At 42.4% G+C, this 13,959-nt stretch overlaps 1 protein-coding gene across 1 annotated transcript in view; it reads right to left on the bottom strand.

Moving 5' to 3' along the window:
- The window catches only part of RFWD2 (ring finger and WD repeat domain 2, E3 ubiquitin protein ligase), a gene marked incomplete at its 5' end in the record, with an annotated part of 119,472 nt that overhangs the window by 86,175 nt on the left and 19,338 nt on the right, over positions 1–13,959 (bottom strand). The window contains 4 exons of the mRNA XM_009871676.1: positions 1,314–1,449; positions 4,852–4,966; positions 8,366–8,423; positions 13,336–13,412. Coding sequence (XP_009869978.1) covers positions 1,314–1,449; positions 4,852–4,966; positions 8,366–8,423; positions 13,336–13,412 — 386 coding nt within the window. The remainder of the gene's footprint in view (positions 1–1,313; positions 1,450–4,851; positions 4,967–8,365; positions 8,424–13,335; positions 13,413–13,959) is intronic.

Genomic DNA, 13,959 nt, shown 5'->3' with positions numbered 1-13,959 from the left:
TTCCTGCTACATATTGCAGTAGTTAAGGAATCAATGCTTCTTGGAAAAAGAAAAAAAGACCACAAAACAAACCCCAACCCAACATGTATTCTATGCTACACGTGTCTCTCCATTTTTTTTGCAGTGCAAATTTCTTGGGGTCTTTCAATAACTATTCAAGCTCTGCTGTCACTGTCCAAACAGCCCCTTCATAAGGCATTAAGGCTCAGAAAACCCAGCTTCAACTCGTGTCATTGTAACATTTCTTTCAAGACCTCAAGCACAGCCACTTAGGGCCTCCTGCTCTCCACGTATAAAATGGAGATGATACGACTTCGCTCTCTCTCAAAAGGGTCGCTGTGAACAAACACATTTAAATTTGTGAAACGTGCCTGTAAGAAGCTAATGGGTCCTGCATATATGCCATGCAGAAAAAGATTTTGCAGTTACCATGTTGCATCACTTTTTCCACCACAACCAGCCCCAAACAAGCTACCGCAGCCTAACTAAGTCCCCCCAGGGTGTGCTTCCACAGCTGCTGAAACAAATTTAAGGTTAGGGCTCTTGCTGGGTCCCAGCCTCTCCCTGTCCCATGTGGTCTCAAGGCTGATTCCTAAGGGAGCTGGTTCAGGGAACCAAACTTGAAGAAAGTAATTCTGCTGAAAGACAGTCAACGGCCTTCCATCAGTTAAGTGTCTGAACTGGTCCAAGCTTCAGCAGTGGAACACAGGACGTGACTACCCCACAGGACAGGGAATACAGAGCTGTTGTTGGCAAGAACAGATCTGTCAAGTCGGCTTTACAACAGCCACCCTCTTACTAGTGCTTCAGACTGTAAACAGAGCTTCCAACGCTCAAGAGCTCAAGCAATCGCAGTTAAAAACAACTTGGCGTTTTAGTATTTGCCACTACAACCAGATCCACACACAATGATTAACCACCAGAGATTCACAGAAACTACCAACACCAAGCAAGATAGATGTTTCTTAAAATGCTAGAACTGCATTAGTTTCCAACACAACTATACTAACACAAAAGGGACTGAGACTACAAGCGGCTTCATGTTTTACCACAACAGCTCCAGATACTCACTGGCACCTCAGAGGTTCTGCATTTGGTCTCCACTAATATCAATGGTAAGAAAAGGCACTACTGTAGTACTGGAGTGCCTTTGCAGATCAGTAAGAATCACACAGCCACAAAACTATTTCTAGGAAGCGACTGCAGTGTGTTCTCTACATGCAGACTTTATCTTGTTTAGCACGGGTTATTAACTCTGCCTCGGCAGCGTTTATCAGCGTGAGACGTGCCGTCAGAGCTGCAGCACATCTTACCTGGACACGATGCTGGAGCCATTGTAGAGGTCACTGGCGTAAGAGAGCGTCGCCAGGGGTCGGACAGAATTGTAGCGCGTGAACTTGGATAGACACTCCTGAAACTCATCCAGCTGGCTTGTGGTTCTGCTGTCATCTAGGGAGAGGCAGCAACATTGGGGAGGACAGAAACAAAGAGAGAAGATAAACAGCAAATAAACAAACAAACAAAACTAAATATGTATATCCTCACAGGACACTATTGCTTGCTATTTGGGCAGGACTCCTGATCAAAACCAGGTTCTCTCTCACCTCTAGCACTCCCTGAAGGCAGTATGATTTTTCAGAGTACAAATTAAGTCTTTTCACTTTAACACTGGGTGAACCTAACTGTACTGAGAATCTGCCTGGAGATCACAAATACAGCTTACCTGGTAAGCTTATTTATTTTATTCAAATTCAGAGCCCATGGGTCATATAGATTAACAGAAAATCTTTAAGCGTATCAAAATGCACTGTGAAGAACACATCTGGTTTTCTACAGAGGTGAAAGTATGTTTCTCTCCCTATACTTGTGCTACAGTATGCCTACATTTGGCATCAGTTATATTCAGAACACTTAGTAAAAAAATATTGATCTTGTTACTCCAAAAGCAGAGCTGTTTCAGTGCTGAAGAAGGAAGACAAGCATGAAACCAGAAGACTCCTCATACTGTTAAGTTTTTTGAAAAACATGACCTTCAGCAGACAAGGTGAAATCGAGCCAGCTTGAATAACGATGATAAATATTCTGAGGGAAACGGAACAGTTTACTACAAAAGGTAAAACTGAATTGAATTGTAAGTAGTCAAAAGTCATTCCTTGATTTTTCAGAAGTCCCAATCTTTTTCTGGCCTGAACAGAATTTCACTTAAACCATTCTGAAATTCAGTACTTCCTAAATAAGGAAAAATTTTTAACTTGGGCGGCACTGCATGGGCAAGTCAGGGTTCCTAATATGATCATACACCTGCAGTCAAACATTAGGCAGAGCCTTCAGGCTTTGTAATAACCCCCAGAATTTGCAGCAGTCCTCACTTCCCTCCTCTAACGCTCCCAATCCTCATTCTGTCTTTTTGCTCCAGTTACGGGAGCTGCCCTTTCTGGCTGCTCCCGCAGCACTAACACACAGCACCTGCGCTTCCAGGCACCGCTCACCTCGTCTCCTGTTAAACTCAGTATCTGCTGCAGCATCAGAGAAGCCACACACACGACTTGTACAGCCGAGATCAAATCCCACCCACTAAGATATCCTTTTTTTTGTCTTATCAGCAGCATAAGGGAACAAAGCTCCACTTATCAGAAAGCTTTGGAAATGCTGGGGTGAAAAAGGGAGGAGGTTGATCTATCAAAGCAAAATACAGCTGTGATTTCTTGTGGGAAAACATGAGAGAATAATCACTTTCTGCACCCTGGTAATTCCTTGCCATCACAAATTATCATCCTGCTCTACACTTGTAAGGCATTTTGAAGTGTCCCTTACACGCTATTTAATGTTTGATCACATAGAGGAACAGTGAAGGCTAGTAATTAGCATGTTTAAGGGTACTAGCATATACATTAGCCATGTCGGATGGATCAAAAGGGGCAAAATGAACAAAGTGCTGCGCCAAATTAAAATCATCAGCACCTGACCACCACAGGAAACGGTTTGAGAAAAAGCACATAAACATCAGTGTTTTTCAAAGACTCATTCAGCGCTCTGATAGGAACAAATAGCTGCTGCTTTTCCATCTCCCCTATTTAGAGATCAAGCACACAGTCCTCGTACAATTTATTCTGTATCTGTGCCTGGAAAACCGAGTGTTATTTCTCAAGACACTTTTCCCGTCAAAGCACAAGGCCATTTCATAATTACAGTTATATTATGTCTCTGCTCCCTGCTAGAACAGTCACAGCAACTTGCAAAAAGCTCTAAATCCACATTAAATCCTATTTAAAATGTGTCAGAAAACAGAAATGACTTAAGAGGAGAAAACTTAATCAAGTATCACAGGTTATTCCTTATTTATGAGGAAAACCTGTGCTTGCAAATCCTCCGCTTGGTGCGGCTGACACATATGAATACAAAAAGCAGCTTCACCGCATTCATATTTATAGTTCCAATTATGAAGAAAGATGTCTTCTACAAGGGAATGCTGGGAAAAGCCCCATTTGTTATCCTCGGTTAATAAGTATTATTTTAAGATAAACAGTTATGCATCACCAAGATAGCACTGCATGAAAACATCTTGGTCTGGTCCGTGAAGTGCTGTGTTCTGTAAAGCACTTGCTGGCACTTCACAGGAAATTGGCTGGTCACACACAACCAGCTCAGGATGAGAACCGAGTCAGTCACTGCTCTGAAGTAGGTAGAAGATGTAGACATATCTAAAAGTGAGCTCCCCTAAAAGAAGTTGCAGTCTTTACACTTAAAACCAATTTTTAATTAAAAAAAATAAAAAAGTTGATTTTTAAAGTGAATAAGACAAAAAAAAAAAAATCATAGAGAAAAAACTCCAGGGGTTTTCTACCCCAGCTCCCTTCCTAATCTCTGTCCTTGGAAGTTGGTCCTTACCTTTCAAGGCTACAAGTAAAGATCCTCTGCTGCATCAGCCTCTCCTTGGTTACCCCTTGTCCCTCGGAGGTTTCTCCCACCCCCTGAGGCCTTGCTGCTCCTCGCTGCAGTCTGTCACCTCTCCTGTGAGCTGCAGCTGGCAGCCTGGTGCTGCAAGTCTCTAGCCTGGCCACAGCCCATTACCTGAAACTTTCTTCCCCCTCAAGCTGGTTTCCTCCCCGGGGGTTGTAGAGTAACCCTCCTCCCTCTCAAGACATCCACTTGACCCATTCATTTCTTGAGAGAATCTTGTCATGTAATTACGGGCCATCCATCCACTAGGCAACAATTACTCTAGTGCTGTCACACTGTTACTCAATTATGAATGAGGCAATCCCAGCAATTGTGAAAACATCTTTAATTCTACAAAACAAGCCTTAAACCTGAGGCGTGTCCCCCGGGACAACACCACTGCTGCCCACTCAGCTCCCATACCCCAAGCCATTTGTTAACCAAGACTCATTCTAGACAACACAAAGCATAACCTCCAAGTGTCCTATTCCACGCTAAATACAGTGGAAATGATCAATTCACATTTATGCCTCCGTAGTATTGCAACAGCAATGGTTTTAGCTACTGTGTTTATACCGTATCTAGTAGAAAGACAACGCAAGCGCTGCTTTCAAGCATTTGCATCTTCAGAGCGAGTATCAGTGAAATTGGTTATTGTAGGTTGTGCCCTTCACAGTACAGGATTACAAAGCAATACACGTGCCCCTCCTAAGTGACAGGATCAAATTCTCTAAATTTAGCAACTTCAAAGACTGGTCAAGAAAAGCAAAACAGGATGATCTGAGTAGCACACAAATATGTATAGCTACGCTCCCCAGCAAGGAAGAAGCAAAGCTGCTCTCCCCAAAGCAAGTCTTTTCTGAGGACTAGGCACTGACGCCAGAAGCTGAACACTGTGCAAGAGGAACTCACCCGAGACACGTGTCATCCTGGTGGAAAAATAGCACTGCTCTAGGTCCTCAAAATGAGCCGTGAGCCGCTTGCGTCGTGAAGCCAGTGTGCTGTTATACCATGGCTGCTTTTTGGTCTGAATGGAGAAGTGAGAACACATCAGAATGGTAAAGCCAGGCCTGGGTTTCATTTCAACACATTTTACCAAATTATAAATTTCCTATTATACATGAAGGGTCAGAAGTGTAAAATGACAATAAATCAAGATCTTGCCACTGCCAACAGTTATTCTTAGGGTCCTATTTTGCACCTTTAACTTGACAACAAGAAAAGCTGCTTCTAGACAGTTCTCATTTCCTGAACTTTGCAAATTTATCAGCACAGCAGCAACCCTTGGGGAGTCACGTCTTGCATTTATACAGATAGACGGCAGAGGCCAAAGATAACCTGCGTCCAGCTTCACAAATCAAACAGAGTGTACAACCAATACTTCCCTGGCAGACAGCTCATTAAAAAGAGCTGTTTATTTTAAAGAGTTAGTTACTGCATTATTTCTTTTGAAGCAACTCAGTAACTCTCTGTCAAGTAAGCAAATAAGGAGAGAAGCAGAAGACACTGTGAAGCTCAAAGGTTAATTGAAAAGAAGTCTGTGAAACTCATCATTAAAGCCACTTCCCAACCTACCCAAGCAGGTTAGAAGCAAAAAGATTGAAATGATGGAAGTAAGCTTTCCTCCTGAAACAAAAGCAAAAATGCAGTATTTCTCATTTTAATCACTAGCAAGGAACGGGAACAAACTCCTCTGCTACCCAAGAAGCATGAAAAGCACCTTGCTTCAGTTTATATTTAAGAAGTCTCATTTATCACATATTCAAATCCAACAGACAAATTTTAGAAGACTGAAGAACCACAAAGCTCCCTAAACCATTTCCCTGACCACATACAACTCCCCCTCAATCCATGCGGGAGACCAGACAGCCCTCATTGTAACCACCAAGCAAGCCAACAAGAACAAACTGAGTTTACATCTCTCTCAAATTCTGCTTAGATCCATATGAACATCAATTTCACATTTTAGGGGAAAAGCAAACCCTAAGCAATGAAAGCCCCAGGCACGGCTTCCCACTCGAGGTCCCTGGCTGTACGTGGACATCAGGCACGCTGACAGCGTGTACAGTCTGTACAGCCCGTTTCATCTCAAAAGCAACTCCAACCTCAACACTAAACTGGAATGCTGGCAAGCACTCCTCCTCCAAAGCCTTTTAACTACCATTTTCTAAAGTTTCACAGCTTTAAGAAACGTTTAACAGAACACTGCTATGGCATCTTCCCATTACTTTTGCACACCGGCCTGCAAGGGCTCTGGCCTCTCTCAGCACGTCAGGGGTGATGAGGGCTCAGGATGACCTCAAAGGGCGTCAAAGAGCAACCACTTCAGTCTCAGATTAAGACAGGCTGCATGCGAGATGATGGGCAATATAACCCAAGCCCGAGGCTGATCTGCTAGATAAGCCCAGCTGACATCGGGACGGAATTGATCGTGGTGAGTATTTGCCTGCTGTGCAGTTACCTTCTGGGTCTTCTGCAGAGGAAGATCCTCCCCCAGAGCAGGTGTCGGGATGGCACATGGTGACCCAGCTGTGCTGGGAAGCAAACTGCATTAACCCACCTTCACCAGATCCTCCCCAGATCCTCCCCAGCTGAGCATTTTAAACTGCTCAAGCTTTACCAAAGCATTTATTCAGTTTCTATGAAATCTGCTTCCGCACTACTTGTTAAGCAATGCTGACAAACAGGAGGTGAGGGGCAGGGAAAAAAGGGAAAAGATAAAACATACAGAAGCAATTTTTATTCAACTTCTAAAACAACTACCGCTGTCCTAGCTGAGGACATTAGTTTGGATTACTTTGTTATCAAGACTGATTTCACTCTCTGAACTCAGGTGCTCTAAAGAGTCCTCCAAAAACTGTGTAAAAGCTTCATAACTACACATAAGCTCCCTATTTCTAGCAGAAAAGAAAGGTACTGTCACTACACACACTACATCCGCAGAACTGCCCAGGGCCTGGGCAACTTGTCCACTACTTACTTTCAACACTCAGCTTCTGGCCTTGCAGTATATAAATTCTGCCCTAAGCACATGTTTGTGAGCAATGCACAAGGTAATTACATCAAGAAAGCAAGCTATGCCGTGCAGCCTCACACAGCTTCTTACTGAGAGCAGTGCCCAATCGTTGATTTTTGCCATGACTGACAATTAGAAAAAACACAATTGGATTTGTATTCTTAAAACTATTTTTAGGGTAAAGTATTGCTGAAATCAGACTACCTTTGAACAAACTGTTTAACTTGAAGAATCCTTTCAACTCCAAGAATCCTTTCAACTCCATAGTCAAACATATATTAAAGTTTAATTCAAAAACTTGCACTAGAGAGTAGAAATCTGGCACTCTTGAGGACAAGAAATTGCATTTGATGATAAAGTATTATTCTCACACAAATAAGGCTGTCATACAGAGGGACTAGGAAGTCTAGGTTGTTTGTTTTGTGCACTTACCAACAGTATAGCTATGCTATTAATTTTGTCTTTGAAATAGAAAGAAAAGTACTGAGACAAGTAGTGTCAGCGGAGAACAAAACACACTGTACCACATCACTCCTGAAGGTAAAATCTCCACCCACATTTCCCTTGCTCTCTGAAGTGAGGTAGAGAAACAGTTCTTTGTTCAAGCAAAAGCCTCCCAAGACCACGGTACCAGGAACAACAAGCATTTTCCCCACAGACCAACAGACAGAATTTTCTAGTTAACAATTACTTACACGGCTCCAAACCCAAAAAACCTGCATGCACACATATATGCCCATTGGCCCAAAAATAAGGTTCTTCTTTGCATCAGCTACTCCATCAAATAAGATCCAACAGCACTTCTACATGTTAATTTACCAGTTCCATGCTGCTGTGTGCCATGGCCGGGCCACTGCCACCAGAGAGCACCAAAGGCGTGAGCTGGCACATAACCAATCCTCCTACCCACCTGGATCAAAACTGGTTTTACCCTCTGTGTGGATTTCCAATGCAGTTTGTAAGGTCCTAAATAAGGACAAACTACAAAATGGCTGTATGTTTGGAGAACGAATGTTTCTCGTTTTGAGAGTCAAGCTTGATCCAAAGTTATTTAAGTCAATGCAAAGGGTCAGGGATTTACCTCCTTTCCCTAGTGCTGCCCACTTGGGAGAAGAGATAAAGAGCAAAAGATAACTCCACTTGCTCAAAAGCCCGACCTCTGAGAACAAAGTCAGATGTCTAAACACATTGCACCAGATTTCTTCGATGGTGTCAGGGTGGACAGTCACAATCATGAACAGTCATTCCTACAGCTGCAGTCTTGGCTCAGGTTTGCCCATATAAACCAGTTAAAAGCACTTGCAAGGCTTGAGGTGACCCTGGAGCTGGACACAGTTGTGCCCAATCTCTGCCCAACCTCCACACTGACTCTCCCGACCCCACGGTGCACAGACACACGTATTACCTTACCTGGGAACTGCCACTGAAGCCTGGAGGCTGGCTATACTCTGTGGAGTCGATAATACTACTGCAAAACCAAAAGAAATAGTCTGCTTAAATTACTGCACAACCACCCCTTGCAATTCTTCACCAGTTTGCTATTCCCCCCTTTACATCCTGCAGCGTATTTGCTTTTGAAAGTCATTTTAGACAGGAAACACAAGGTTATTTTTCATTTGTGGGCTTGAGAGGAATTTTTTTTTCTTAAATATAGGGATCTCCTAGAGCAAAATGCTGTCACACACAGTTATGTGCAATGCAATCGAATAATTTCTGATTAGAATGCAAAAGCATATCTTCGGTATGAAATATGCAGGATAAGACATTCTGACAATAACATGCTACCATCAGTTTTCAGTTCGTTTTTAAAAAAAAGTTTAATGCCATGGCATTTGAAATAGCACTCTCAAGAGAAAGGCTAAAGAAATCAGCTTAAGACAGCCTGTCGTGGGTTAAGGCTGGGCCAGCCACTAGTAGTCCAAGACATCTCTGAACGTACACACAAGAGACACACACAATGAAATCCAGAAATAAATGAAAAAATAGCTGAGATTACTCTTATTAGAAAATATTACACCATATATAGGTTCATAGTATCTATACTGACACAACATATCTTAAATCTCTGTTTTTCAAAACACTGCACACATACACAAACTCAGGAGATTTTAACTTTCAGAAATGCAAAAGGATCTACTGACAATAAGCAGAAGACAGATGGTTCAGTATTCTTGCACACATGGGCAAAATATTTAGCTCTCGCAGCAAGACACCAGAGCCAGGTTAAAGCACCCTTAAAACTCAAATTTAAAATACTTGTAGGACAAGTAAAGGTTAGTACACAATTCATTTCTAAAAGTCTTTATCACTCCCTTCTGCTATGTGCTGTGGCTTGGGCAGAGAAGAAACCTATCTGGGTTCATAAATCTTGCTTACAGGGTAACCTCAGAGTTGAGCATTGCTTGGAAAGCTGATGGTTTCTCTAAAAAGCTTCCAGAACACTGACAGAGGTCCCATTTCGTCAAAGACGATTGTACATATTGATGTTTATGTAACAGCTGCCAGCACCGATACGCAGACTTGACATTTTGGTCATAAAACAAGCGGTTTGGCTGAAACGCCAGCCAGGGCACCTGTAAGTCTAGAAGGGTGAAACAGCGGTACTAGTGCTTAAGCATTTTCTGAATGTTTTAAAGCTCCCCTGGAAGAGGAAAGAAGTAGAAACAGAAGATGTTTTTAAGTCTCATTAGTGGTTAACTTCTAAGATGAGATTGATTTGGCTTCTGTTACAGGCAAGACAGAAGCTGCAAACCAAGAAAAGCTGAAGGATAAAAATCATTATTTGCTGCAAGTTATTGCACGGGAGAAAACAGTGGAACCATTTCAGGCCTGGTTGGGGACAATGAGCTCGAAACATGGCCACATGAAATAAAACGCACACAGCAGATCCTGCCGGGAAAGCACGAGTAAGACTCGGATGGGAAGCGATGAAGAAGGGCTCCACTCCGAGACAGGTACAGGAGCAATTAACAGCAAAACACAGAGACTTATAGTGTCTGGTCTCGGTTTGCTGCGGGTTGTCTGGTGATATAAAGCCTTCAAGAGCACAGACGTCATCTCCCTAACCAGAATACAAATTCCAAGTGTTTTCTGTGCAGTGCCTGTAGCCGGTTAACTGCCACACGCTCAAACACCCTCCCTTTTAGAAACAGGCTGCAAATCATTAGAAAATGACAAAAATTGCCTCTGAATTCTTTTTAAAAAGCTGTCAACATTAGGTTCAATTAGGAACTTCAGCTACACTGACATGACATATTTAAAAACCTGGAACAGCAACAACACAAATGCAGCAACCTGCAGGCCATAAATCCCACTTGTTACACCCTTACGGGGGCGGGAGGGGGTAATTAGAACAAATGGAGGGGAAGGAGATCAGGCTTTCGGCAACTGAATCAGAGTTACCAGGCAACTAATTTTTAGATCAGAATCTTTCCCCAGAAACTCCTATTAGAGCAATAGCTTGTTATTGCTGTTAGTGCCTGGATATGGAGGCACGGGGAGGTTGCTTTTTTGTATCTCCTGTTTTTGCACCATTTTCCAATAGCAAAAATAGCACACGCGCCCGCTCACAGAACTATTTGTTCTCTTCCCTTATTCTTTCCCGCGGTCTCTATTAGTATACAAGCCCAACAATCCGCAACCCTGTAAACAAGTGCTGTGCTATTACCCAATTTAATATTTCATCATCCCCTGTACCGGCATAAGGGAAAACACGTGTTTCTTGAAGCTGAGAACGTATTGAACATGATAGCTGTATTCGTTCTTTTGCCGAAGAACTTAAGGAAGATGGGGGGAGGCACAGTAATTTCACAGTTCAAAGATATTAAGAGCATGGGGTGGAAAAGAAAAAGCTACAAACAGTGAAAAGAAACAGAGAATTAATAAAGCAAGCCTGTGATTTGGAGGAAATAGGTGAATAAGGGTAAGTCATTAGAGATCAGATAAAATCAAACTCCAGAAGAATTCTATTTTCTTGAACTTAAGATTCAAAGGCTAAAGAGATTTTTTTTCCCCAATCTCAGCACAGGTCTATGATAACCTTGTACTATTTAGAAGACATATTAGCAAAATTTCATACAATTATATTTCATTAGCTGAGTGTTAAGCATGTTAACAAGTCATATTCCCATTTAAACACACTACTTTAATTCACTGATAAAAAGTCACTGCAAGTTTAATAACATTTTAACATGGAAGGGAAACCACCTCAAAGTATATTTGTATTTCATCCTTAGTGGTTCACAGCATCTCTAAAATGGACTTTGGAAATTAAGTATTTTAGCTAACAGAACTGAGAAAACAATGTATTTTAAAGCTCCTATCAGCTGTCCTCCAGCATTCTTTCCAAGGAGGAATCAAAGTTACAGTTTTGAGATACTCCCTCAAACCTACATTTAATGATGCCAAGAAAATGAATTTTAAGTGGTAGACCTTTCCAGAACCAGAGTTCTGGTAATTCACACCAATTCAGTTACTCAGATTACACAAACTCTCAGGATAGGGTGGGGACAGAAGTTACAACTGATGCCTATTTAGATACTTGCTTCATATGCTAGTTCCTCTTCAACCACTCAAGACTAGTTCTTAGCACAGGAATGTCATTAAGAAACAGAAGAGGAGTCTTCTCAACCCCACATACCCTAGAAAACCTTTAAATATCCTATTGTATCACACCCCTGGCATGCTGTGCCAGAGGAAAGACCCAGAAGTTCAATACACAGCCAAGACTGAACCCAGTAAGACAACTGGGTAAGAAAGGGAGCCCATGGTCTGCCCCCATGGTGGTCTAACCCCAGCAACCTCCCAGCAGACCTCAGATGAAGGGCATCAATCTAAAGATGTTTTAGACACCATCTCACATCTTCAAAAGCAAGAATTGAGAATAACTGACCCTAGAACATGAAATAAACAGGTATAAAGGAATAAGAAATTCTCAGCAGACTGAAACCAGCATAGGTCTCACAGCAGGTTCCTTCTCCCCGCCCCCCAACTCCTTCACCAAAACTCTTGGGGTTGAAATGTTATTTCAGCTTTCAAGAGACAAAAAAAAGTTCTTTGGGAGCTCATCTGTCAGCTTGGCTCAAGTCAGAGAGATAGCGTTTCTATTCGTAAGTACAATGTCCTGTTAAAAAATGTTTCTAGTCCTGAAAACATTCAATGTCTAACAAACTCAGCCCAACCAGTGCTCAAGTTTTCCCCAAGCAGCAGCACCACACAGCAAACCACAAGCAATCTCTTTAACAGCCAAGAACCAGAAACCTCGTGCAACCTGACAAGAATCTCAGCAGCTTCACAAAACTGCTGCTTGGCAAAATAGCAATAACCCAAGTCAAAACACACACCTGCGCCCAAAAATATTAAACAAGCACTGAAGAGAAGAATAACACTCTCCTCATCTATCTCGGCCATATCCCTGCCTTTTCCCTGAGGGCCAGCCAGAGCTACACAGAAATATGAGAGATTCTGGGCTCAGTGTCTAGAAATAGCAACTTGGTAAGAAATGCCAGCCAATATGGCCAGGCTCTGCACCAGAGCGCTGTATCTACACCTCTGTGGCAGGGAAACTTGATTGTTTTTTCTTACTTACTTCTGGGCTATTAGGTTTAGAGCTGCTAATTGCAGAAAAGGTACCAGCACAATTTTATAACAAAAGTCAATGAGCATAGAGAACTCAACTACTAAGAGGCAGGAGGGACAACCATTTAATAACGTAACTTGGCCCTGTGAAATCAGACAGCAACCAAAAAGCACGGCTATAAAGAAGCAGAGCGCTTCAAACTCTGGCACACGCAACTTGGACAAAAGAAGCATCTGCAATTTTATCATCAAGAAACTAGACTACACAATATCCCAGACAAAAATTCACATTGAAAATATGTTATTAGAAAGGCATTTCATGAAATCAAAACAGACAGCAGATAAACAGAATCAATAGGCTGTACATTTTAAGTTTGGATGCCGTCAGCCCATGCCTTTGGCTATTCACACTGAGTGGGGAAGCCAGAGGACACCAGTGTCATACAAAATTAAGACATTTCATAGGCCAGACAGAACTGCGTAACGTTCAGAAAAGGTAGCATGTATTTAACAGTTATATTTCATACCACTGTGAAGGCTTAGTGTACGTTAACTAATCCACAGTACACTTAAAACTATCAGGTTTCCCCAGCAGCTAGCTTGGAATCAACTTTTCACGCAACTCCAGCCTTTGATGGCTTTTTCCTCACTGCCTTGTTCACAAAGTTTATAGCAATAAAGCAGCAGCACAAAGAAGTACCAGACAGCACTCAAAAACTAGTTTAGCTTGTGTTCTGCGCATGGCACTGAGAGGACTAGCGAGCAGAGTGCAGTACGTACAGCCTGACGTCCAGGTTCCATACCTGTGTGAGGGGGAGGGAGCCTCAAACTGCGGCACCGTACTGTCCTCACTCACTGGCGAGTACAAGCCACTCATTTCCTGAAATAAAAAGTCAGGTTACAGCAACGCTGGCAAAACAAACAGGAGGCAGTCTAACACACATTGTTCACGTAGATTTTTCTTATTTTTGATTTTTCCAAGTAGATAACCAACCATATGTACATTTATTCAACTCTCACCTAGAAGTCATCGTTATACTTCAAGAAATACCGATTTTCTTGGATTTTTTTTTCTTGGGGGGGTTATTGTTCCAACTGAGTTTCAAAAAAATCCTACAATTGCAGCGCAGTTCTGGAGTTTATACTTGAAAAAGCAGTGGATTTTGGTTACCACCCAAGTGTCTCTAAGCCAACGCCTCCCTCAACCATGGCAGAACAAGCAAGCTGTAACCACATTGGAGATACGTGCAGACTCACCTAACAGGCTTTGCAGCCGAGAACTTGTGCTGGATATGGGTCACGGCAAGAACAGACAGGGCAAAGGTGGTATCATGCCCCAGACCTTAAGAAAAGGGATCTATCGCTCTTCTGCGGGGCAAGTGCACAAGAGACAAATTTTGTGGATAAACTTGGCTTTGTCGCTGCCA

The sequence above is a fragment of the Apaloderma vittatum genome, unplaced genomic scaffold (genome assembly GCF_000703405.1).
Source record: "Apaloderma vittatum isolate BGI_N311 unplaced genomic scaffold, ASM70340v1 scaffold5166, whole genome shotgun sequence".
NCBI classification, from domain to species: Eukaryota; Metazoa; Chordata; class Aves; order Trogoniformes; family Trogonidae; genus Apaloderma; species Apaloderma vittatum.
This window is presented reverse-complemented; position numbering and strand designations above follow the sequence as displayed.